This window comes from Cherax quadricarinatus, chromosome 33, assembly GCF_038502225.1.
Source record: "Cherax quadricarinatus isolate ZL_2023a chromosome 33, ASM3850222v1, whole genome shotgun sequence".
In the NCBI taxonomy this organism is placed as follows: Eukaryota; Metazoa; Arthropoda; class Malacostraca; order Decapoda; family Parastacidae; genus Cherax; species Cherax quadricarinatus.
In genome coordinates this window covers 23,764,815-23,792,314 of record NC_091324.1, presented here as the reverse complement: position 1 = coordinate 23,792,314, position 27,500 = coordinate 23,764,815, and the positions used below count along the sequence as shown (strand labels likewise).

The window sequence follows — 27,500 nt, the reverse complement described above, 5'->3', positions numbered from 1 at the left end:
ACACACACACACACACACACACACACACACACACACACACACACACACACACACACACACAAGCACGCACTCACGCACGCAAATTTAAAATTCTAATATGGCATCCTTCAAGGAGGGAATGCGTTGATGCCCGTAGAGGGGCCCTTGATCCGAAGAACTGGAGCTAATCTCCTCTTCCTCGCATTGAATCTCGCATTCCCCTGGGGCTTCCCCATGAAATACAATAATAATATTTCTGTTATGGCAGGAAATAAGCACGGCAGGAAGAGAATAATAAGCCAGCATTTGCAAGCCGTATTGGAGGGAGGGGATGGCAGCCCGAGCAGCGGGGGTTCCCCCAAGTATTGTCACTGATGCCACGGAGGGCTAACACGGGTGCCAACACGGCATAGCAGGATGAGGGAAGGCACTCGGTATCACTAGCAGGAAATAATGACACAGCCTATCGTGCCTAAGAAACAAGATATTCCCTACAATGAGTACCAGTAAAGCCACAGGAATTTCAAGCAATAATTGGAAATTACAGTTACGTGTAACATAAAATTGGTAATCAGAATTACGTGTAACGTAAAATCACTTTGAAAGACGGAAGTATTGTGTGCAGCTGTGAGGAAATACAACAGATCCAAGTGCCGAAGTTGGTGGGCATCTTAGTACGAGCGCGTAGTGGGAGAAGAATGGATAGGGATGGCAAAGGGTGGCAAATGCGTGATAAAGAGTAACAAAGAGAAGAACAACACTGATAATGGGGGACACAAGGGGATGTTGTCTTCCAAAATAAACATTAACCACAGTTTCTGAGATGTTTGGACGTCTTTATAAAGGATAACTTCAGCATCATTAGCAAACTTATAAGTTTCTTATTCCTTATATAACCACTTAAATAAAGCTTTAGATTTCGCTTCAGCATATATATATATATATATATATATATATATATATATATATATATATATATATATATATATATATATATATATATATATATATATATATATATATATATATATATATATATATACTCATAAACGTGGCTTGTAAAATCAACAGCTTCAGGACAGGTGACTTAAAACTAATAACAAAATTCAAACAGTAATTTCGTCTACCCTAATGAAATATAACCTTCTGAGTGACTGTTATTAACAAGTGCTTTAAACCTTGATACTTTGGAGACGTGTGTGAGGCTTCTTGGACCAGAGGCGGGGAACTGCTTCAATAGCACCAGCGACACAATTGGATCAGACTTGCACTTAGCCATGTTAAGCTCTGACCAAGTCTTCAGCTTGTCAGTGACAAAGATACACCCGTTGTCAAGTTAACAATGAAATGAATGAATCAAGCTTTGTATTCAACAGTGTTTCCACGCTGTCAGGCATCAAATTGTTAGTGATAAATCTGTTTCAGCTTTGAGCTTATCGGTGAAGCTATAAATGGTTTTAAATCTGCCACTGACAGGGTTGAATTAGTCTGTACCTTTCCAATAACGAGGTGAGATCCCTCGTGCCTCTCTTGCGAGGTAGACCAAACTCACACACACACTCGAAGTACTGACAAAATCACCACACACCACATAAGCCTAAAATTTCAAACATGCCCTGGTTACAAGTATATATTTTTTCTCCTCTTGAACGTGCTGAGTATTTCTCTAACGGAACACTAAAAAAAAAAACACATAATTAATCACTGTTATCCTCCATTAAAATGTCATTTGTTGATTTGAGTTTTTCTAGTTTCTAGACTCTTGTAGATATAGCCAACTAGCTGACTACCTGGCAGGAACCACCGAACAGTCTTGTCAATTTTGTGCTTAAATCTGCTTCTATGATGCTCTGCATTTATGCGCCACATTAGTTTTCTTGTGGTTGGCTGACTTATATTAGCTTCATATTTTCTAAGCTATTAGAAAAGCGCAGTGTTTCAAGAAATGGCAGTTATTGTTTGAGTTCGACTATGTAGTTTTTGAGTGAAAATGCTATGAATAAACGTGAACATGAACGTATATATGCATTACAACACTTGAACTTCAGCGTGTAGAATGAGAAATAGCAGGAAAAGAGGTTAGCATGCATAGCTGAATGAGGTAAATTCTCGCCTAATACTGCTCAGAGGTACGCACGACAGGTTTTCTAAATCAATGATCAGTATTACAAAATATCCCAGATAAGAGATTATTATCAACGGTGAAGTCATCGAGTTTCTTCCTGACTTATGAGTAACGATATAAGTGACACAACAATCGACTGGTCCTTCGGAAGATCAAGAAAAACGAAACTTACGATATATTCACGGGAGCAGCGCAGCAGTTGTGTGTTGCAGTAACACTGATGCAGTGAAGAGAAAAGAAGTATGACATGTATTTGTGTGTGCTTAGAATATAAGACAATCAGTGGCTTTGGCAGTAAGCTGAGCTCTTGCTCTTCATGCATTAATACGATGAAAGACTCCAGCAAACGAAGACATGTGTGGCGTGGTGACTCGCTGTGCCAGACTCTGAACGGGTCTTCAGTATGGCGTGAGGTGGTGTCCCTTATACAAAGGGATGGGGAGCAGCGTGTGGGCGTGTTGTCTGCTGATTCGTGTGGGCGTGATGGGCGTGTTGAGAACGCGGTGTTTTCGTGTGGAGGCTTGAAGGAGGTTTTTCCTTCCCCCTGGGGACTAGGAGGGTGCTGTAGTATGGTGCTTGGTGGGGAGAGCCACATGTAGCTGCGGGTTCAACACCTCCCGTTGCTCTCTAGCTACGGTCACCTGAGCTAGACCTCTCCTGGCGGCGGCGCTGAAGGTTCTACCGATGCCCAAGTCAGTGGGCTTCATCTTGGGGATGTAACCAGTGTAGCCTGGAAGTGGAGGGTAGTTGGGGTTGCTTCGACCATCTGAAAGAAACAGATGATTCGATATAAGAATTATAGACAACACAAAGGTCAATATCAGAAACACACACACACTGGAGGACAGGACACTGGAGGACAGGAGGGTCAGGGGAGACATGATAACGACATATAAAATACTGCGTGGAATAGACAAGGTGGACAAAGACAGAATGTTCCAGGGAGGGGACACAGAAACAAGAGGCCACAATTGGAAGTTGAAGACACAAATGAGTCAGAGAGATATTAGGAAGTATTTCTTCAGTCATAGAGTTGTAAGGCAGTGGAATAGCCTAGAAAATGACGTAGTGGAGGCAGGAACCATACACAGTTTTAAGACGAGGTTTGATAAAGCTCATGGAGCGGGGAGAGAGAGGGCCTAGTAGCAACCGGTGAAGAGGCGGGGCCAGGAGCTAAGACTCGACCCCTGCAACCACAAATAGGTGAGTACAAATAGGTGAGTACACACACACACACACACACACACACACACACACACACACACACACACACACACACACACACACACACATTTAAATATATTTCCAAAACAACTGATTTATAAGTATGAACAAAAAATACATTTCTTACGTAACATTAAATTTTCTCTCTTAAATGCTTTACTTTTTTGGTCTCCAAAAAATTCGACATAAAACCCAACAACTGGGAAGATCCCTCTTCCCAGCTCCCTCCTGTCTCAGAAGGGACGCACTTAGATGCCGCTAAAGGTCTCTGAATCTGAGGGAATTGAGCTACCCTCCCATTCCTCTGACAGAGCCTGGCTGCTTCCCATTCCCCAGACCTTGCATGGCTCCTTGCGGGTTTATCGCATTCCCTTAAGAGTTTAATACTAATGAAGTATTGGAAAGAGAAATGATGTATTGGCTTGCACTCAGACGAGTTATCGGTGACTGAGGCAGTGAGATGACACATGTAACAAGATATTCTGGGTCGGTATTGCATTTCTCTCCAGTGACATCAGTTAGTGATTTCCTATGGACGGGAGGTCGCCTCTTCCTTCACCACTTCACCTTTTCTTCATGATATAACCTAAAGCAAACCCGAGAGGTTGGTTGTGGATTTGTCTCTCATCTGTACTGCGTCTGCGTCAACATGTCACCGTTTACGCACAATGGCTCTGCATCATTAAATGTTTGTATAACAGCTTTTGCGTCACTATGTCACCGTCATGTGTCTCCTGTGTCTCCTGTGTCTCCTGTGTCTCCTGTGTCTCCTGTATCTCCTGTATCTCCTGTGTCTCTGTGTAACTTTAAAATAAGACGTCAACTACACAGCTCTAGCACCTCCATAAAGTTCACACAGCGATATATTCCACCACTGAGTATATAACTATGTTAGTTTATTTTGTGTATATTGCTAACACTTTCAGATGAAACAATTTTGCCGAAATAAAATGTTTTTGCTTCTGATATAGAGCAGCAATGCTGCTTGGTAATTGTTCTCATTGTTTTTAACACTAATGATGATTAGAAAATAAATGTTCACGTTCACCATGGATTTCAATTTTCTGTTTCTTACTAGTCTGAAATTTCTAAGTGTATATATATACATGTATATATATATATATATATATATATATATATATATATATATATATATATATATAATATATATATAGATAGATAGATAGATAGATAGATAGATAGATAGATAGATAGATAGATAGATATAGATAGATAGATAGATAGATAGGTGGTGCCACCTCTGGAACTGTACTGGGGATCCTCAGCCTCAGAGAAAAGAATAAGCTTACTTCAGGGAATGCTTATGGTTCTCCCTGAAGCTGTTTGAATATTGTCTTCTCCTACCACCCCTTATATTCTCTATTCTATGTAGACTTTCTATAAAGACAAAATATATAGACAAAAAATACAATAGGGAGTACAATAACAGGAATACCTGGATCATCCCCACCTAGACACACATACGATCATACGGTTATTTTATTAACTTGTGTAGAGCTGCTGCTGCTGTTGTTGGGTATGAGAACAAAAGTGAGAACTAAATAATTTATTGGTAGAATAGTTCGGAAATTCTGCATATTTCTATTGAAACTGAGAAGTTTGCTCCCAGTGTGTGTGTGTGTGTGTGTGTGTGTGTGTGTGTGTGTGTGTGTGTTCCCTTTTCGTACTTCATCATGGCATCTCATGCAGTTCAGGCAGCAAGTGTTACAATATTTAGTAGTTAATTATTACAATGTTAAATATCTAGTTCATACAATCATCCGTGTTTGGCTGACGTAAAATCGAGTCTGCAACACTCCTTGCTCGGACTGACCCACAGTCATCCACTACTTATTTACGACTAACAACATTCAGTACTCACCGAGTCCATACTTATTATAGAAGTCCTCTATGACCTGTGAGTCTGTTCTCTTGGCTCTGACTCTGGGCAGCGAGCGGGAGCGCTTCACCTGTCATGTAAACAACATGGTCAGAGATCCGTTCTCTGAGGTCTGCGGAAACGACAGGTCTTACCTGTCTTGACCTGCTTTAGGGGATTAGTGTGGAGTGCTACTGAGCACCCTACCCTGCTTCTGTAGTGTCTTAAGTGTCGGAATTCAAGGTGCTGAAGGAGGAGGAAGATCTATTTCTCAAAGTGAAGAATGTTAGAAGAGCCTCTCTGTTCTCCAGGACAAATGAACTTCAATGGTCAGCGAGGATAAATGTGTGACTAACGTCTCTGTTAATATAGGTGGGAATATTCTTGTGATCGGTAATTTAAAGGTAAAATATATTGTAGCATATTGCTTAGAAGAGGAGGGGCAACGATTGGATGTCCAGGGCAATTGGTGTAAACTGCTGGCTAGACAGGTACTGTAAATAACTTGTATTCCTATCTACTGACAACTGGGACAATTTCTATAGCAAACGTGATATGTAGGCAAGAAAAGGGGTACATCTCTCTGAGGCAGGAGTGTTGGCATTAGCCAATTCTGTCGATGGAGCAATTGTTGATTTGTCTAACACTTTAAACTGATAGAAGATAGAGGTGTGTGTGTGTGAAACATAAAGGTTACAGTGCGATAGATGTAAACAGCAAAAATTGCCAGAGATTTGTTCAAAATACATTGTTCATCATAGATGCTAATAAACGCACTGAACCTTGGTAAACAAAAACAACAGAGGGCAGTAAGTGAGTAATTCCCTTAAGATTTACCATACTTATAGTAGGAGAGTAAGAAATAAGATAAATGAGACAAAATTAATTGTATGAGTATTTCTCTATTTATCATTTTAACTGGATACGTTTCGGTCCTGGGTCCTTAGTCATTCTATAATAGATCATTTGGTGTGACTAAAGTATAATTGTGCTCTCTACCTTCCTGACTTGCTAAGACTCGCTACTAGGGAGAAACGTTGTCTTATACTGCATTTATATCTCACTGTCTTGTTTGTGTTTGACATTATACCACGGAAAGGGGAGGGGCATTTGGAGGCTCACCTGCCTCAGCTGTACCTCAGCTGTGCCCCCATCTCTGTGCTGTGTCTCACCTCCTCTCTGCTGCGACGCTCTGCCTGCTGACGGATGTACAGACTGATGCTTTCTTCTGCTGCCTTCCCGAATGTCATGCCGTAGCGGAACATGAGTCCTGGGATGTAGCCTGAGGGGAAGGTAGAAAAGTGTTACTCAGTGCTGTAGCTGAGCCTTAGCTCCTGGACCCCAACCTGGTAAATACGGATGCCCTGATACTGGCTAAGGACTCGATGAACCAGGGAATATGGAGCTATGATCCCTCTCGTTTTATTAACCCTGGTTAACCATTCCCAATGCGCAAGGAGTTGGATGATCCCATATGTGTTCATATGTTCTTACATTGTCGTCCACAGAATGGATATATTCTTTCGCTACCGTCGACATGATGGATATGTTCTTGCACTACCATCCACAGCATAAATATGAGGAGCAAAATATTCTAACTGATTAGACAGCAAAACCAAACTTTTCACCAGAATTACAGATTACAGTTAACGAAGTACAGGTAAATACAAAAAAGATAAGACCTTTAAAACTAACATAAACTAACATGCAGAAATACACAGCAGAGGAAACAGTTGATGAGAAAACCTCCAGAGTTGAGAAAATATGAAGGATGTGTACCACATCCTCTCAAAATATGAACATCAAGTGAAGAAAAATACGGAAAAGGGTAAGCAAATAAAGTCGAAATAACCTGAGGACGGAAAAACAAGTATCCTTTCCACAAGACGATGTCTAAAATTTAGACATTGTTTTATGGGAAAAATTGTAGTTACGTCAATTTAAAATCTAGTCACCTTAAAAAAATGTTAATCAAATCGCCAAACTGAATAGACAAAGACAAAAAAATAAATAAAATTTGGCCCCCAAAAACTTCAGAAAAAATGTATTTGATACACAAATATCGATTGAGCATTCTCAAAAATATTAAAACTTAAGAGATAATATAAAGAAGAATTCGACAAATATTCCTGGACTGACATAGACAGAACTGTAGGAACACACGTACTGAACAAGTTGTTGCTGAACACAGAACACGCAGGGTGAACATGGAACAGAGAAAGTGACAGAAAGGGAGAGAAAACAAAATAATTAGCGAAGAGTAATAATGATTAAAAAAAAAATACTGTTACGAAATACTGATAATAAAATGGTCTTTTACTCCTCCAAAAAAAATAGAAATTTCAGTGTTAGCAATGCTAATTTTTTTATGATTAATGCTTATATAAAACACATCAGTAATAATAATAATAATAATAATAATAATAATAATAATAATAATAATTTTCTCACTTGGTTCACTATGATGCCTCTAAAGCTCTGGTACCATCAAGTATACTTGACTTCATCCCTTTTAAACATCCCTCTTCAACCTCCCCCGTCTCTTCCCCATTTGTTTGTGTTCGTGCCAAGGCATCCGCCTCTCACTTGATCATAATATTAATGGTTCTTATCATATGGACAACATCCACACACAAACATTCCAACTTCAAAATCCGTGAGAGAGTGTGGACGTGTCATGCAGTGTTGAGAGGCATTGTAAACCCGTGATGAAGTGTTGAGAGGCAGTGTAAACCCGTGATGCAGTGTTGAGAGGCAGTGTAAACCCGTGATGCAGTGTTGAGAGGCACTGTAAACCTGAGATACAGTGGTGTGAGACACTCTAAATGCAAGATACAGTGGTGTGAAACATTGTAAACCTGAGATACAGTGCTGTGAGACAGTAAACCTGAGATACAGTGCAGTGAGACAGTAAACTAGTGATGCAATTCAAGAAAGTAGAGAAAAAATCTGCAAAAATCAATAGCTCATTCATTGTGCAGTGACGTGAGCAGAATTTGCTAGTAAGTCACCCATGGCTCTGGAGTCACTATTACAGAGAGAGAGAGAGAGAGAAAGAGAGTGGGGGAGGGGTGATGTAATTTTGACTTTCTGATGAAGCGACCTTCCGTAAATCGGTTTAACCAGCAAATTCAACTTTAGATTATAGGATTGCCAGATCAGTTTGATACCTTGAAATGAGTGGATGGTCAGGTCAGTATGATAATAACTACCAGGCAAAAAGCGTTTTTTTTTTCATGTTTTTGAGTGTATTTTGAAACCAAAATGGATTATTTTTGTTAAAGTCAAACAAAGTGAATTTCACAGCTTATTAGATGAGAACTGTTTGATTAACTCTAAGTTCAATTATATAAGTTCATTACGGATGTTCTATATGATTAGTAGACATATTTTTATGAATGCTCGTGTACGTGTGGAATATAATTTATAATTAGGTTTGTATATGTGATGAGGTGACTTAATTAGTGATAGTTTATTTTCTTGATGAGTTTATGCAAGTAATGAGTGTCCGTAATGAGTTTTTTTTATCAAGGTGATGTGGAGTGTGTTGCGTGTGTGTATGTGTGTGTGTGTGTGTGTGTGTGTGTGTGTGTGTGTGTGTTCTGCAAGTTGCACATACAGAGAGGTCTGTTTAGTCATCAATGATGGATGAACAGCCCACTTGCTTGTTTGTTAACCGCAACCAGAATAACAAGATGTGAATGGCGGACGCTGTCAACCATTGTTCCCCCCCCCCTCGCCCACACGAGAACTTTTCCAATAAGAGAACAGTTGTGACTTTGTTTTCACATGGATGCCCATACCAGAAGTGCTGACAGCAAAGGCTCTTATCGTTACCTCGCGCCGCTTGAAAAGTGAAGGAGTGATGGTAACTGTGCAGGTTATGAACTGATGTGTCAAGTGTCGCCGTCTCTATCTCTTTCTTTCTTTTTCTCTCTCACACATACACACGCAAACACATCCTGATCATTGCCCTCACTGTTATCTCTCACCTATCACGAATCGTTGTTTTCCCCGCACACTTAAAATCAAATAAGATCGCTTTATGCCTCCACTAGATTCCAACGCTGATCTTGACGGTGATGCACTGCGTATAAAACTCGAGTATTTGTCTCATCACACTTCAAGTGAAAAGCAGTCATCGAACTGTGCAATATTTAAGCAAGTCAGCGGCACTGACGAAGGAGTCGCTAGCGGAGCGATGGACGATTGGATGCTGAGTGTCAAAGTTTGTTCATTACTGTCTCTGGTTGACTAGTCTTCTCAGCCGTTGACTGAAGATGTCGCTCCGAATCTAGTTATTATGACCCGTTGGAGGACGCCTCTTCGCGGTAGCTGTAACAACAGGTTATTGCCAGAACGAGTTAGTTTGTGGATTGGCTTGTATTGCAATCTGGTGTTAAAGGGATTTCATTCACTGGTTTGGCTTCATTCAGTTTTAACTGGGTGATCACTCGCTTCTACGTTTATTCTGGAGTTCTACCATTCGAGGTTATGTCCAAAGAGTTCCACAAGACGAGTGTATTTCACCCCAAAAAATTATTCGATGCTTTTCTTGGCTTTTCACAATACTCCCACTGGTCACACATCCTCACTTCTCACATGCTCCTCACTCCCTCACACCCTACCTCCTCTCATACTTCTGACACACACACACACACACACGCACACACACAAACACACACACCATTGCTTCTCACACGCCTTCTCTCAGAGACAAACAAAATAAAAACTGGTAGACTGATTGACATGAGAGGGTACAAACCAAGGGGCCATTAATAAAACTAGAAATCCCAATAAGAGAGACAAAGGAGTGTTTCAGTGAGCCGATATTGGGCGAGTAGATTTCTTTAAAGGTGAGATTTACTGAAGTCGAACTTCAAGAACGAATTCACAAGTAGGTACGACAGATGGTCCACAAGGCAGGGAGTGAGACACATTCCTGATAATGGTTTCAGGAACGACAGAAACGTCTTCTAAACTTTCTAAATTTGGATTCGATGCAGATTGTTGCAGCCAGTGAAAATGTTGTTGAAACATTGAAGTATGCAGTAAAAATTATATATATATATATATATATATATATATATATATATATATATATATATATATATATATATATATATATATATATATATATATATATATATATATATATATATATATATATATATATATATATATATATATATATATATATATGCAATAAGATCACAGTAAACAGGTGATTTCAGAATATGCAAAACAACCACTCTGAAAGAATAGAGAAATTCCAAGCGCTTTCGTGACTACTCACATTATCATAGTTCCTTGATAATGTGAGTAGCCACGAAAGCGCTTGGAATTTCTCTATTCTTTCAGAGTGGTTGTTATATATATATATATATATATATATATATATATATATATATATATATATATATATATATATATATATATATATATATATATATATATATATATATATATATATATATATATATATATATATATATATATATGGAGTATGGAAGAAGTGAATGTTTTCAGATATTTGAGAGTTGACGTGTCGGCGGATGGATTTATGAAGGATGAGGTTAATCATAGAATTGATGAAGGAAAGAAGGTGAGTGGTGCGTTGAGGTATATGTGGAGTCAAAAAACGTTATCTATGGAGGGAAAGAAGGGAATGTATGAAAGTATAGTAGTACCAACACTTTTATATGGGTGCGAAGCTTGGGTGGTAAATGCAGCAGCGAGGAGACGGTTGGAGGCAGTGGAGATGTCCTGTTTAAGGGCAATGTGTGGTGTAAATATTATGCAGAAAATTCGGAGTGTGGAAATTAGGAGAAGGTGTGGAGTTAATAAAAGTATTAGTCAGAGGGCAGAAGAGGGGTTGTTGAGGTGGTTTGGTCATTTAGAGAGAATGGATCAAAGTAGAATGACATGGAAAGCATATAAATCTATAGGGGAAGGAAGGCGGGGTAGGGGTCGTCCTCGAAAGGGTTGGAGAGAGGGGGTAAAGGAGGTTTTGTGGGCGAGGGGCTTGGACTTCCAGCAAGCGTGCGTGAGCGTGTTGGATAGGAGTGAATGGAGACGAATGGTACTTGGGACCTGACGATCTGTTGGAGTGTGAGCAGGGTAATATTTAGTGAAGGGATTCAGGGAAACCGGTTATTTTCATATAGTCGGACATGAGTCCTGGAAATGGGAAGTACAATGCCTGCACTTTAAAGGAGGGGTTTGGGATATTGGCAGTTTGGAGGGATATGTTGTGTATCTTTATATGTGTATGCTTCTAGACTGTTGTATTCTGAGCACCTCTGCAAAAACAGTGATAATGTGTGAGTGTGGTGAAAGTGTTGAATGATGATGAAAGTATTTTCTTTTTGGGGATTTTCTTTCTTTTTTGGGTCACCCTGCCTCGGTGGGAGACGGCCGACTTGTTGAAAAAAACAAAACAAAAAAAAAAAATATATATATATATATATATATATATATATATATATATATATATGGAGTATGGAAGAAGTGAATGTTTTCAGATATTTGAGAGTTGACGTGTCGGCGGATGGATTTATGAAGGATGAGGTTAATCATAGAATTGATGAAGGAAAGAAGGTGAGTGGTGCGTTGAGGTATATGTGGAGGCAAAAAATGTTATCTATGGAGGCAAAGAAGGGAATGTATGAAAGTATAGTAGTACCAACACTCTTATATGGGTGTGAAGCTTGGGTGGTAAATGCAGCAGCGAGGAGACGGTTGGAGGCAGTGGAGATGTCCTGTCTAAGGGCAATGTGTGGTGTAAATATTATGCAGAAAATTCGGAGTGTGGAAATTAGGAGAAGGTGTGGAGTTAATAAAAGTATTAGTCAGAGGGCTGAAGAGGGGTTGTTGAGGTGGTTTGGTCATTTAGAGAGAATGGATCAAAGTAGAATGACATGGAGAGCGTTTAAATCTGTAGGGAGAGGAAGGTAGGGTAGGGGTCATCCTCGAAAAGGTTGGAAGGAAAGGGTAAGGGAGGTTTTGTGGGCGAGGGGCTTGGACTTCCAGCAGACGTGCGTGAGCATGTTCGACAAGAGTGAATAGAGACGAATGGTATTTAGAACCTGACGAGCTGTTGGAGTGTGAGCAGGGTAATATTTAGTGAAGGGATTCAGGGAAACCGGTTATTTTTATATAGCCGGACTTGAGTCCTGGAAATGGGAAGTACAATGCCTGCACTCTAAAGGAAGGGTTCGGGATATTAGCAGTTTGGAGGGATATGTTGTGTATCTTTATACGTATATGCTTCTAAACTGTTGTGTTCTGAGCACCTCTGCAAAAACAGTGATTATGTGTGAGTGAGGTGAAAGTGTTGAATGATGATGAAAGTATTTTCTTTTTGGGGATTTTCTTTCTTTTTGGGTCACCCTGCCTCGTGGGAGACGGCCGACTTTTTAATATATATATATATATATATATATATATATATATATATATATATATATATATATATATATATATATATATAAACACTGATCTCTGGCCGAAGGAGACTCGAACCTACGAACCTTGGAACAAGGTACGCAGTGCTTTACCATTCTCACCACACTGGATCAATAGCTTGGTGTCCAGCTCACGCTAGACGTTGATGCAAGGCAGCCAGCTCTTTTGAGGGAGAAGGCTTACAGCTTTTCATCTCATCTCCTGCATGCATCAACGTACCTTGTTCCAAGGTTCGTAGGTTCGAGTCTCCATCGGCCAGAGATCAGCGTTTGTGTATATTTCGTCTGCTCTTGCGAATTCCTTATATATATATATATATATATATATATATATATATATATATATATATATATATATATATATATATATATATATATATATATATATATATATATATATATATATATATATATATATATATATATATATATATATATATATATATATATATATATATATATATATATATATATATATATATATACATTGCCAACAAAAATTTATATATATATATATAGAAGGGGCCCAAGAGCAGCGGCTCAACCCTCCCAAGACACACATAAACCCGAGTAACAAAAATTCACAAATTAAGTGATCCTGGAAAATGAAAAAAAAAAAACATGAACCTCTCTAATTTTACACTTAAAAAAAATAAAGCCGAGATGATACGGAGTTAATATTCCATTAATTCCCAGTTAACTTCCAATTAATTCCCAGAGTGCTACAAGGGCATCATGTGTATGTTAATCAAATAAGAGCGTATTTACTGATTTCAGTCTTCAATGAAAGCGGCATTCGTGAGTAAATAAATTGAATAAATGAGAATAAATGGATAAATGATAAACCAAAGATACTTTACAGTAAAGAAACTTACATAACTTTTTGTAATAGGTATCTATGTTCGTAAAAGGTATCAACGTTCGTAATAAGTGCCTATTTTTGTTAGTACATATTTTCGCAATAGGTATCAATTATCGTATTACTTATCTATTTATAAGGGATTATTTTTAAAAAAAATCGATGCCTTTTTTTATTAATAGGTGCCTATTTTGCAATATATATTAGCAAGTCTCATCAAAAATGTATCGTTAGAATGTATCGGTCTTAAAATAATTAAATTAACATTAATAATAATAATAATAATAATAATAATAATAATAATAATAATAATAATAATAATAATAATAATAATAATAATAATAATAATAATAATTATAACGAAGATAGCGTCTCATTCCTTAGATAAAATTTGCTTACCAGAGTAGCCCACAATGTAAGGTCGACTGTTGAAGAGCGGTGTCCGGGGTCTTGCTACCTCACCCATAATATTGTCTGGAAATTAAAATACACACTTTGTTAGTAGGGATGCACGAGGTGTGGTTTCAGGGAACACAGCGGAGTTTCAGGGAATACGATGTAGTTTCAGGGCACACGGTGTGTTTCAGTGATTACAGCGTGGTTTAGGGCACACGTTATTATGTATGCTGACAAGCAGCTCACTATGCAGACACGGGAATATATATACATTAAAGATATACAGATACATATATACGTATACATAACTATACAGACCTAGACATACATATACATACCCAGCCATAGAGGGGCAGGCATATACGCACATACACAGCCATACACACACAGGCCTACTTAAAAACACAGTCACACACATTAACTGGTACAGTGACACATACACAAATATATGACATTTATGCAAAATTAACCACGGCAAAACATAGTGAAATTCCATCTCTGCTATGTGATAAATTTTGTGATTTCTCATATAATGTGAAAAATCAGGAAAGCGTTTGGAATTTCATTTTTCACTGGTTATTTTGCATATTCAGATATCATCTGTTTCCTGTGATCTTATTGCATACAGGCATATACATACATACATACATATATATATATATATATATATATATATATATATATATATATATATATATATATATATATATATATATATATATATATATGTATATGTATATATATATATATATATATATATATATATATATATATATATATATATATATATATATATATATATATATATATATATATATATATATATACATATATATATATATATATATATATATATATATATATATATGTATATATATATATATATATATATATATATATATATATATATGTGTGTGTGTGTGTGTGTGTGTGTGTGTGTGTGTGTGTGTGTGTGTGTGTGTGTGTGTGTGTGTGTGTGTGTATGACCTACGCACCATTTTCTGCAGTTCACCGTGATATTAAACACATTTTCAAATTTGAGAGTTAATTATAATATTCTGTGAAATTATTGAACTGATAAGTCTTTAAAATTAATCAATTTCACTGTCAAATGTATATATAAGCTCAGTGGCACATTTAATAAGTACACCTGTACATTTTATTAAGTACACCTGTACACTTGCTCGTTAATGCAAGTATTTAACCAGCCAATGACGTGACAGCACCTCAATGGCTAGAAACATGGAGTCATGGTAATGAGAAGTTACTGATGTCCGTTGTTCATGGACAAGTCTCTAAAGTTTACAGAGCGTCAGTTCTGTGGGCGACAATCTTTGTTAATTAAACAGATCAGAGGAGAATGGCCAGACTTGTTCAATCTGACAAGAACCTGAGAGTAATTCAATAGTGGAATGAAAAATACCATATCTGAACGCACAAAACGTCGAACCTTGAAGTAAATGGGTAAAACGGAAGAAGACCACGCCGGGTTTCACGCCTGTCCGCTAAGAACAGAAAACTGAAGCAACAGTGAGCACAGGATCATCAAAACTGGACAGTTGAAGATTAGAAAAACGTCGTTTGCTCTGAGGAATAGTGGTTTCCGCTGCCACATGTAGATGGCAAGGGTCAGAATTTGGCGATTCGCAGTATAAATGTCCAGTCGACAAATCTGTAGCAACTGCATGATGCTATCATGCCAACATGTACCAGAATATCTAAGGAATGTTTCCAGTACCTTGTTGAATCCATGCCACCAAAAATTCAGGCTGTTCTGGAAGCAAAGGAGACCCCACCCAGTACTAGACGGGTGTTCTAATAAATTTGCTATAGAGTGTACGTGTACATATATCGTAGAATAAACAAAAAGATGAAAGGTACGCTGGAACCGTGGTCCTTATAGCAGCAGGTCTAGCGGTATACTTCTGTGTTACGAGACTTCTAAAAGAAAATATCTGGATACAGAACTTCTGCTCATGTCTCCGTCATCGGCACGAACTGTAACCCTATTGAGCCTTTCCCATAGCTCGATCGCTAGCGCACTCAGCTCACACAATGAGGCCGCCCGGAGTTCGAATCCCCGGTACGGCTGGATAACATTAGGATGTGTTTTCGTAAGACACCTGCTGTCCATGTTCATCCATCAGTATAAAATGGGTACCTGGGTGCTAGTCGACTGGTGTGGGTTGCATCCTGGGACAAAAAACCTAATTTGCCCGAAAAGCTTCGCATAACTAGCGGGTATGTCACTAATGTTAGCTATGGTCAGTATACCTTGTACATGTACTTGTACAAATAAAGATATTAAATTTATTATAGATCAATTTAAATGTACCACCTCTGGTGTTAAGTGTGAACCCTCGTATTATTTTGTACATTATCACACAGAGGCAATGTTTTGTTTCAGAGTAGATTGTGAAACTCAAAGAACGATGTCAGAAGATGCTCGGTGCCCTGAGAGAGATGTTAGGTAGCATAGGGGAGGAAGAAGGTCTTCCTGAGGGAGATGGTTTCTACTCTAATAAACATCGTATGTATCTTGGGGGAGGTGGTACACACCCTGAGGGAGGCTGTAGGTACCTAGAGGGAGGAAGCAGGCATCTGGAGGACGGGGTAGTTAATGTGAGACTAAAAGAGTTTGTCTTCTCTTAGGAAAAGCATAAGATGGTAATTAGTTTGTGTAGGTGATTACTACTTGACCAAGGACAATTATAGTCGAAAATTATGTGGCCGGGAAAGGGAAGGAAAGAAGAGAAAAGACCGAACTCATTGTAATGAGGAGGGGGAGGGGGAGGAAGATAGGGAAAGACATAGTAGGGGAAGAAGAAAGGTTAAGGGGTGAAGAGGAGAGAAACGGAGAGAGGGAAAAGAAAAAGAGAGTGGGTGAGTGAGTGTGTGTGTGTTTGTTCGTGGCGGGTAATGTTCATCTGTCCTGAGTGATGTTTGGTGTCACCTGCGACAGGTGACACCAAGCATCAATAACCCGCTGTTTAGCTGATGGTCTATCAACAACCCCATCCCTTCACCGAGAGGGAGACAGTACATCAATCATAACCCGTCTAGCAGACGGTGCATCAATCACAGACATAAAACTTACTTGAATGTCAAAGACATCAACGACCCCAGCTTACCCACTTTCCTCCCTCCAGCCACTTATAAAAAAACTAAGATTAGTGCTAGGAAGTTCCTCCCCCCCCAAAAAAAAAAAAGAAAAAAAATAATTTCGAAAGTTTACGAATCAGGGAACCTTAAAAAAAAAAAAGAGTATGTATCTCGCTCTGGTAAAATTAAGTTGACCAATTTCATCATCATTTCTGTGAACCACTAAACTGAGCACGCTTTCAAGACGAGGTTCCACCGTGCTAGTGAACTGATGCTACTCTTTCTTTACGGGGTTTAGAGCTATTTTTATGTGCGCTCTATAAACTCTACGGTATAGAGAGGCGTAAACCTTCCATCGGAGCTAAGTTTCGCTCAGGGATGAGCTATATATATATATATATCTATATATATATATAGATGGAGCCACTATGCTACCCTGGAAGGATGGAAAGCAGATTGCCTGGGACTACACCTGTGCTGCCACATTGGCAGACACCTACTTGCCATACTCTGTAGTGGAAGGGGGTGGAGCTGCCAGCCACAGGGAGACCCAGAAGATCCGAAAATATGAAGACCTTCCCCCTTGCTATAACTTCATTCCAATAGGGTCGGAGACCCTTGGAGCATGGGGCAAGTGTGCTCTAAAGTTCCTCAAAGAGCTGGGTGAAAAGCTCATCATAGAAACCAAGGACCACAGGGCGACCAGCTTCCTCTTTCAGAGACTCAGTGTTGCGATCCAGAGAGGAAATGCCTGCAGCATTCTGGGCACGCGGCCCACCGCAGGGGAGCTGGACGAAGTATTCGAGATGTAGCTCTGAGTTACCTATGTTGTTTTACTTTGTATCATATTTTTGTGAATGTTTCGTCAATGTATTTTGTCTTTAAATAAAATATACATACATAATATAGGGGGTGGTAGGAGAAAATTCTCAAACAGCTTCAGGGAGAATCTTGAGTTTTCCCTGAAGCAAGTTTATTCTTTTCTCTGAGGATGAGGGTCCCCATGACAGTTCTAGAGGTGGTACCTCCCTATATTTTATATATATATATATAAATATATATATATATAAATATATATATATATAAATATATATATATAAATATATATATATATATATATATATATATATATATATATATATAGTGATGGTGACCTTGTAACAACACCCCACCTTACACCTGCTCTTAGCTTTAAACGTAGCTTTTAATGCTGTATTTTTAGCACACCTGGATACTTTATGTTCTGCTCACCTTCTGCAGCCCCCGTCATTAACAAGGTCTACACCAGAACCCTTGAATAGTCGCTTTCTTAAGAAAGTTAACAAAAGTTGGATGTTATTCTAATGGTTAGTGTGGGGTTGCACTTACCAGTATGATGTTGCACTTACCAGTGTGATGTTGCACTCACAAGTGTGATGTTACACTCACCAGTGCGATGTTGCACTCACCAGTGGGATGTTTCACTCACCAGTGCGATGATGCTCGATCTTCCGTTCGGTAAGCACGATACGCACAGCCCATCTATCTGTTCTTGTCTGTCTCTTTTGTGATCGCTGTCGCTATGTTGCTCACTGAGTGAAACTAACTACGGTGGATCAGTAAATATGAAAGGGAAGCAATTCAAGGAGTTAAACTCACCGAGAAAGATTGAAAGCTTAAGAAGGCACGAGGGTAATGCTGAACTCTGATGATGACGTCTCCTGACTCCAGATGGGTCCCTGCTGGGGATACCATCTGCGATGATTGTATTATTTGGTACAATCGTTCCCTTCATTTCCCTTGTTGAGGGGAGAACCTCTTTGCTTCGCAAACTCCTCCCTCTTGTGCTGTTAATTACTCTCTTTCTTCCCCTTTGAACCCTCTCACTGCATTCAACACTCTTTATTTTTGTCTCTCAGCTCTCAAACATTGCCTTCTTTCCTGTTTCTTTCTTTGTCTTTAATCTTCTGTGCTTATTTCCTCCTCGTTTTCTTCCTCGACATTCACTTTTCGCCGATCTAGCATAGTACCCAAATTTTATATCATCGTTGTCATTAAAAGCAGGCCGCGGGGGCGTTGACCCCCGAAAACCTCTCCAGGTATCCTCCAGGTAAGATTTGGTTAAGTTATGATAAGTTAGGTTAACGTATATTAACCAGTGTTTACTTATAATTAACCAACATAACAACAAAAAATGGTTGGCTTATATATCTGGCATCCTGAAATATCGTTGTATCTCTGAACGTTGGTATCCCAACGAACGCTTGAGAAATTAAATAGTGGGTTTTGTTTCAATGTATCCCTTTCTCCTACTGAATCATGGAACGTTTGCTGACCCTGCACGTAACCCCTCATATTACTGTAATTGATCTGCAGCAACTAGGATGAGGCAGGAAACATGAAGATACTGGGTTATCCATGACGGCCTCTTCCGCTAGGTTCAGTCATATTTCTTCCTTTTCCTGCTTCAGAACACGCTTTTACTGAGAAAACGTTTCGCTCTTAAGAGGTATTTATCAAGTTCAAAGCCCGCTCGCTGTAGGAGGGGTGGAGGATGCTGTGTGGCTGAAGGTGGGAGGTACAGTGCCTGCATTCTGAAAGATGGATGTGGGATCTTGTGAGTTCTTAGGTGTGAATAGGGGTGGGGATATTGCCGTTCAGAGGGTTGGTACTCATGTAAGCTAGGCTTTAACAACCTTGTGTCATATTGAGTCAGGCTGCAGATGAAAGATCAAAATACTTTCGCCTTTTTCTAATTTATTTTGCATTTTTTAGATGAAGCTCCACTTTTCCATGATAAAGGCACTTATGTACACCTGAGTACATATATAAAAGTAAACGTTTTACCTTCTCCAGTCCTAACAAGAACTGAAAAAGCCATTTATATTGAATCCTTTCCATCAATTCACGTCCTAAACTATACATAAATGTCTTTAACCACAGCCTGTTAGCATCACCATGCTATTTACAACACTACACTTACTGTTGTACGGAGACTGACAGCGACAGCTTGTAGTGACACGTTTTGCCAGTTTATTCAGGACGACTTCGTGAAGACGAGGAAGGCAAAACCATTCGCCAGTATGATGATGCTCTAGTCTCATCACCTTCCAAACTTGAATTTCATCACCCTGTAAATTTCCAAACACTTCATTCTCTTCCTTAACGCTGCTCGTAATGTTTTCCTCGTCAGGTAAGAACACTTTTATCCCTAAAAATAGGAATTAAAGCAAATTTTCATCACACATACATTGAGAGAAATACACCTCTTGTGTTAGCTTCATTATTCAGTCGGACTTAACGTTTTCTCGTGAATATAGAAACAATAACAATCTCGTTTATCTGCAGATTGTTGTCCCACAATTATTATCGATATATTTCACTTCTTTCTTGTCATATATTGCTTTTAATTTTATTTTTTTTGCTTTATTTTTGCGTAACTATCACATGTTATTTTTTTTTTTACAAATATTAACTTTATAGGCTAAGAGCTGTTATTCTGCTTAAGCTCATTTCAGAGCCCAACTCTATCTTAGGTAGTTTACCACGCCCGGGATGCGACCCACAACATTCGACTAACACCCAGGTACCTACTTACTGCTAGGTGAACAGGGGCAGCAGGTGTAAGGAAACATGCCTTAATGATACCACCAGTGACGGGGATCGAACCCCAAACCCTTAGGACGTGAGATGAGGGCGCTTCTTCATATACCCTCAATGCGTGGGCAGCACATTTTTAATTGATAACAGACACTGTAACCAATATATTAAAAAGACTTCTCACGCTCGATATAATTCATACAAAAAACATTTAGATATTCTTGAAAACTTTAGATCAGCAAAATTTGCCTTTGATATGTATTCTGCAATTTAGCAACTGCGTCTAAATCACAGTTGCTCTCTAGGTCGATTCTGTTTAAAATCTTGCACGGTTCGTTAGCTCTTTTAAAGTAAATAAAATTTAGATTTTTCTCTCGTAGATGGTATCCGCTACATCTACGAGCTATTTTCTCTACCTTGTCTCTTCTATTTATCGTCTTGATTGGTTTGCGTACATTTTTCCAAATAAATTAATGGATCCTTGACGTCTTCAATATTTTCACTCTGGCTGAGGCGCTGAAGCTCGTGGAAGCTTTCGTGTGTACTCACCTATTTGTGGTTTTCAGGAGTCGAGTCACAGCTCCTGACTCCCGCCTCTTCGCTGGTCGCTACTAGGGCTACCCTTCCCAAAGCTATGTATAATTTCTGCCTCCGCTACATCACTCTTCAGTTTGTTCCAGAGAGAGAGAGAGAGAGAGAGAGAGAGAGAGAGAGAGTGTGTGTGTGTGTGTGTGTGTGCGTGTGCGTGTGTGCGTACGTGCGTGTGTGTGTGTGTGTGTGTGTGTGTGTGTGTGTGTGCGTGTGCGTGTGTGCGTACGTGCGTGTGTGTGTGTGTGTGTGTGTGTGTGTGTGTGTGTGTGTGTATGTGTACTCACCTATTTGTACTCACCTATTTGTGGTTGCAGGGGTCGAGTCTTAGCTCCTGGCCCCGCCTCTTCACCGGTTGCTACTGGGCCCTCTCTCTCCCCGCTCCATGAGCTTTATCAAACCTTGTCTTAAAACTGTGTATGGTTCCTGCCTCCACTACGTCATTTTCTAGGCTATTCCACTGCCTTACAAATCTATGACTGAAGAAATACTTCCTAATATCTCTCTGACTCATTTGTGTCTTCAACTTCCAATTGTGGCCTCTTGTTTCTGTGTCCCCTCCCTGGAACATCCTGTCTTTGTCCACCTTGTCTATTCCACGCAGTATTTTATATGTCGTTATCATGTCTCCCCTGACCCTCCTGTCCTCCAGTGTCGTCAGGCCGATTTCCCTTAATCTTTCTTCATAGGACATTCCCCTTAGTTCTGGAACTAACCTTGTCGCAAACCTTTGTACTTTCTCTAGTTTCTTGACGTGCTTTATCAAGTGCGGGTTCCAAACAGGTGCTGCATACTCCAGTATGGGCCTGACATACACGGTGTACAGTGTCTTGAACGATTCCTTACTAAGGTATCGGAATGCTGTTCTCAGGTTTGCCAGGCGCCCATATGCTGCAGCAGTTATAAGAACATAAGAACATAAGAACGATGGAACACTGCAGAAGGCCTACTGGCCCATGCGAGGCAGGTCCAAGTCTCCTACCGGCTTAAGCCAATGCACCCAACCTAGTCAGGTCAGGTCACATTGACTTAAGGGAGGAACACGGCAACCGACCTGGTAGCACAAGCTATCAGGTCTAACTCACACCCACCCACATCTACTCATGTATTTATCCAACCTATTTTTAAAGCTACACAACGTTCTGGCCTCTATAACGGTACTTGGGAGTTTGTTCCACTCATCCACAACTCTATTACCAAACCAGTACTTTCCTATATCCTTCCTGAATCTGAATTTTTCCAACTTAAAACCATTGCTGCGAGTCCTGTCTAGGCTAGATATTTTCAGCACACTATTTACATCCCCTTTATTTATTCCTGTCTTCCATTTATACACCTCAATCATATCCCCCCTAATTCTACGTCTTTCTAGAGAGTGCAGTTTCAGGGCCCTTAGTCTATCCTCATAGGGAAGGTTTCTGATACATGGGATCAACTTTGTCATCCTCCTTTGTACATTTTCCAGAGAATTTATATCCATTCTGTAATACGGTGACCAAAACTGTGCAGCATAATCTAAATGAGGCCTAACCAAGGATATATAGAGTTGAAGAACAACCTGAGGACTCCTATTATTTATGCTTCTTGTTATGAAGCCAAGGATTCTATTAGCTTTATTGCGAACACTTATGCACTGTTGTCTTGGTTTCAGATTACTGCTAACCAGAACTCCTAAATCTTTTTCGCAATCCGTAATATTAAGATCTACATTATTTAGTTTATATGTGGCATGGTTATTGTCCTGTCCAACATTTAGAACTTTGCATTTGTCTATATTAAACTGCATCTGCCACTTCTCCGACCACTGCATCAGTCTATTCAAATCTTCCTGGAGTGCTCGAATGTCCTCGTCAGAATGAATTCGACGGCCTATTTTGGTGTCATCGGCAAACTTGCCGATGTCGCTCTTTATGCCCTCATCTATGTCGTTTATGTAGATTGTGAACAGCAGGGGGCCCAACACTGACCCCTGTGGAACACCGCTCGTGACGCTTCCCCACTCTGATTTCTCCCCATTTATGCAAACTCTCTGCTGCCTATTTGTCAACCATGCCTCTATCCAGGAAAAAATCTCTCCTCCTATTCCATGTGCTTTAATTTTCCTCAATAGTCTCTGATGTGGGACCCTGTCAAAAGCCTTACTGAAGTCCATATACACAATATCATATTCATTACCATGATCTACCTCCTCAAATACCTTAGTGAAAAAAGTTAATAAATTCGTAAGGCAGGAACGCCCCTTTGTAAAACCATGCTGAGATTCGTTGATTAATTTATGCTTTTCAAGGTGGCTACGAACTGCCTCGGCAATTATTGATTCCATAAATTTTCCCACTATGGAGGTTAGGCTTATTGGTCTATAGTTCGAAGCTAAGGACCTGTCACCTGTTTTGAAAATAGGTATCACATTTGCCATTTTCCACTTATCTGGCACCATGCCAGTTTGTAGTGATATGTTGAAAAGATTAGCCAAAGGTGTGCTAAGCTCCTCTTTACATTCCTTTAGAACCCTTGCATACAGTTCATCAGGGCCTGGGGATTTGTTAGGTTTTAATTTATCTATTTGCCTAAGGACCATGTCACTTGTGACCCTAATAGTGCACAGTTTATTATCGTCCTGTTCTATATAATTTATCATTACTGGAATATCGCTGGTATCCTCCTGTGTAAAAACTGAGAGGAAGTATGTGTTAAAAATTCTACACATTTCCTTATCACTGTCAGTGAGCTGACCCAAGGAACTTTTGAGTGGGCCTATCTTGTCCCTGATCTTACTTCTGTATACCTGAAAGAATCCTTTTGGGTTAGTCTTCGATTCTCTTGCAACTTTAACCTCATAATCTCTTTTTGCTTTTCTAATTCCCTTTTTTATTTCTCTCTTTAACTGAATATATCGATTTCTCAATTGCCCCTCTCCTCTTTTGATTTGCCTATATATGCCTCTCTTTTGACCAATCAGATATTTTAATCTATTGTTCATCCATTTAGGATCATTTTTGTTTGATCTGATTTCCCTATTTGGAACATAATTTGACTGAGCAGCTAGAACTATGCCCTGGAAAGCATCATATCGGCAACCATCACCACCTACCTGACCCTTAGTCAGGTCATTCCAGTTCAGCCCACCTAAGTAATTTTTCAGTCCTATGAAATCAGCCAAGCGAAAGTCAGGGACGGAGACTTGATTGCCATTATTAGGGGAATTCCATGATATATTAAAACTGAGTGATTTGTGATCACTTTCCCCAAGCTCATCATTAACCTCAAGATTATTAATTAGTGTTTCCCTACTGGCAAGAACCAAGTCAAGGAGGTTATTTCCTCTAGTTGGCTCTGTCACAAACTGTTTTAAAAAACAATCCTGGATCGTATCAAGAAAGTCACCTGACTCTAAATTTCCTGTCAAATTGTTCCAGTCAATCTGTCTATAGTTGAAATCTCCCATTAGCACAACATTTTCGTATGTAGATGCCTTACGAATTTCGTCCCATAGAAGTTTACTGCACTCCCTATCAAGATTTGGGGCCCTGTAAATCACACCCAAAATTAGTTTTTCTCGGCCCTCGAGAAGCTGTAACCAAACAGATTCAGTGGCTGACGCTTCTAATTTAATATCTTGTCTAACACAACAATTTAAATTGTCTCTGATATACATCGCTACTCCACCACCTTTCCTGTTGACCCTGTCAGTGTGGAATAATTTATAGCCTTGTATGTGACATTCAGAGGGCATCTCTCTATCTTTCAGATTGAGCCAGGTCTCTGTTATAGCAATAATATCTATGTTTCCTGCACTTGCAATTAATCTTAGCTCATCTATCTTATTTCTTACACTCCTGCTATTAGTATAGTAAACCTTAAGGGAGCTAGTCCCTTGCTGCCCTCTGCTGTCCCCCTTTGTTTGCTGACCTGATCTATTGTCTTTATTGATAACTTCATGCTGAATGCCTTTTATACATTTACTGTTTCCAACCCAAGTGTTGCAACCTGCTTGTTTCCCACACACACCCATACCTCTATCTTCCATCAGTTTAAAATCATAGGCATTTCACCAATGGCCTTCTCAATCGAGTCTGCAAGTGCTACCACCCCAGCCCCAGAGAGATGTACCCCATCCCTTGCATACATATCATGTTTGCCATAAAAGTTGTTCCAGTTGTCAATGAATGGGATTGCAAGTTCCTTGCAGTATCTGTCTAGCCAGCAATTTACACCAATTGCCCTAGACAACCATTCATTTCCTACTCCCCTTCTAGGCAAGATGCTACATATGATTGGGATCCCTCCCTTAGACTTAATGAAATCTATAGCTGACCTGTACTTATCTAGCAGCTCTTCTCTCCTACCCTTCCCAATATCATTTCCACCAGCACTGAGACAGATAATGGGCTTGTTCCCATTACCTGACATGATATTATCCAGCCTGTTGACAATGTCCCCAACACCAGCTCCAGGGAAGCACACTCTATCTCTCATCTTCTTATTCCTATTACAAAAAGCACGGTCAATGTATCTTACCTGAGAGTCTCTGATTGATGTCTGCTTCCGGAGACATGCTCGGTGTTATACTCACCACAAGATCTTTCTCCTTGAGTGAGATTTGCAGTCTTTGGCCACCTAGCCTATACTCTGTCTGTGGGCTTCTGTGCCCTTCCCCTATCTTCATGACTTTGCATTTGGCAGGATTAAATTCGAGAAGCCATCTGCTGGACCAGGTGTCCAGTCTGTCCAGGTCTCTTTGAAGTCCTGCCTGGTCCTCATCAGATTTAATTCTCCTCATTAACTTCACATCATCTGCAAACAGGGACACTTCTGAGTCTAACCCTTCCATCATGTCGTTCACATATACCAAAAATAGCACTGGTCCTAGGACCGACCCCTGTGGGACCCCGCTCGTCACAGGTGCCCACTGTGATACATCATTACGTACCATGACTCGTTGTTGCCTCCCTGTCAGGTATTCTCTGATCCATTGCAGTGCCCTTCCTGTTATATGCGCCTGATGCTCTAGCTTCTGCACTAATCTCTTGTGAAGAACTGTGTCAAAGGCCTTCTTGCAGTCCAAGAAGATGCAATCAACCCACCCCTCTCTCTCGTGTCTTACTTCTGTTATTTTATCATAAAACTCCAGAAGGTTTGTGTGTGTGTGTGTGTGTGTGTGTGTGTGTGTGTGTGTGTGTGTGTGTGTGTGTGTGTGTGTGTGTGTGTGTGTGTGTGTGTGTGTGTGTGTGTGTGTGTGTGTGTGTCTGTGTGTGTGTGTGTGTGTGTGTGTGTGTGTGTGTGTGTGAGTGTGTATGTGTGTGTGTGTGTGCTGTTTTCGACTTTCTTCCTTATATATTTACCTAGCTCGAGTCCTTTATCTCCTCTCCTCTACTTTTACGTTACCACCCCTTCCTCTCTCCTATCTCCCCGATCATCAGTTATTCCACTTCCCTTATTCTATCGATCTTTAGTTGTTTTTACTCTTTACCTTTGTTTCTCCTTCTCTCCATTCTTCGCAAATCCTTCACAGCAATCTTCGCTTTCTTCTTCTTCTTCTTCTTCTTCTTCTTCTTATTATTATTATTATTATTATTATTATTATTATTATTATTATTATTATTATTATTATTATTATCATTATTATTATTATTATTATTATTATTATTATTATTATTATTATTATTATTATTATTATTATTATTATCATCATCTTGTTGTTGTTGTTGTTATTGTTGTTCCTCTAATACTTCTTCATCTTCATCTCCTACTTGTTTTTCTTCTTCCTCCTCCTTCCATTTTCTCCTATATTTTCTCCTCTTCCTCTTTCACCCCTTCCACTACCTCCTCCTTCCATGAAGAGTTCTTCAAATAGAGAGGCAATGCCTCAAAAATTGTTCCCCTACGGTCTTTGATGTTAGCATGATATCATGTTAGAATGTCCACTGAGACTTGTTTTGTTTCTCTTGTTAAAAATATTTATATGAACGTAGGAAGAAGAAGAGGAGGAGGATGAGGAGGAGGAGGAGGAGGAGGTCTAGTGGTTTCCCTCGACCTCCTCAATCATGGTCTCACTCACCCTGTCAATCCTGGTCTTATTCGACCATTTCAATCACTATCTCACTCAACTTTCTCAATCATAGTCATACTCGACCATCTCACTCACGGTTTCACTCGACCATCTTCATTGTGGTCTCACTCGACCATCTTCATTGTGGTCTCACTCGACCATCTTCATTGTGGTCTCACTCGACCATCTTCATTATTCTCTCACTCGACCATCTTAAACTTCCTCTCGTTCGGAAGAATCTCTAGCGTCGCATT

The 27,500-nt window shown here is 39.6% G+C and overlaps 1 protein-coding gene across 4 annotated transcripts in view; it reads right to left on the bottom strand.

Annotated features, from left to right (window-relative positions):
• Nucleotides 1–1,033: 1,033 nt before the first annotated feature.
• The window catches only part of LOC128693976 (sperm-associated microtubule inner protein 5), a 38,154-nt gene continuing 11,687 nt past the window's right edge, over nt 1,034–27,500 (bottom strand). For all 4 annotated transcript variants that reach the window (XM_053783930.2, XM_053783932.2, XM_053783931.2 and 1 more), the window contains 4 exons: nt 13,932–14,006; nt 6,380–6,489; nt 5,211–5,298; nt 1,034–2,870 (listed from right to left, as the gene is read on the bottom strand). In XM_053783930.2, coding sequence (XP_053639905.1) covers nt 2,656–2,870; nt 5,211–5,298; nt 6,380–6,489; nt 13,932–14,006 — 488 coding nt within the window. In that variant the 3' untranslated portion in view covers nt 1,034–2,655. The remainder of the gene's footprint in view (nt 2,871–5,210; nt 5,299–6,379; nt 6,490–13,931; nt 14,007–27,500) is intronic.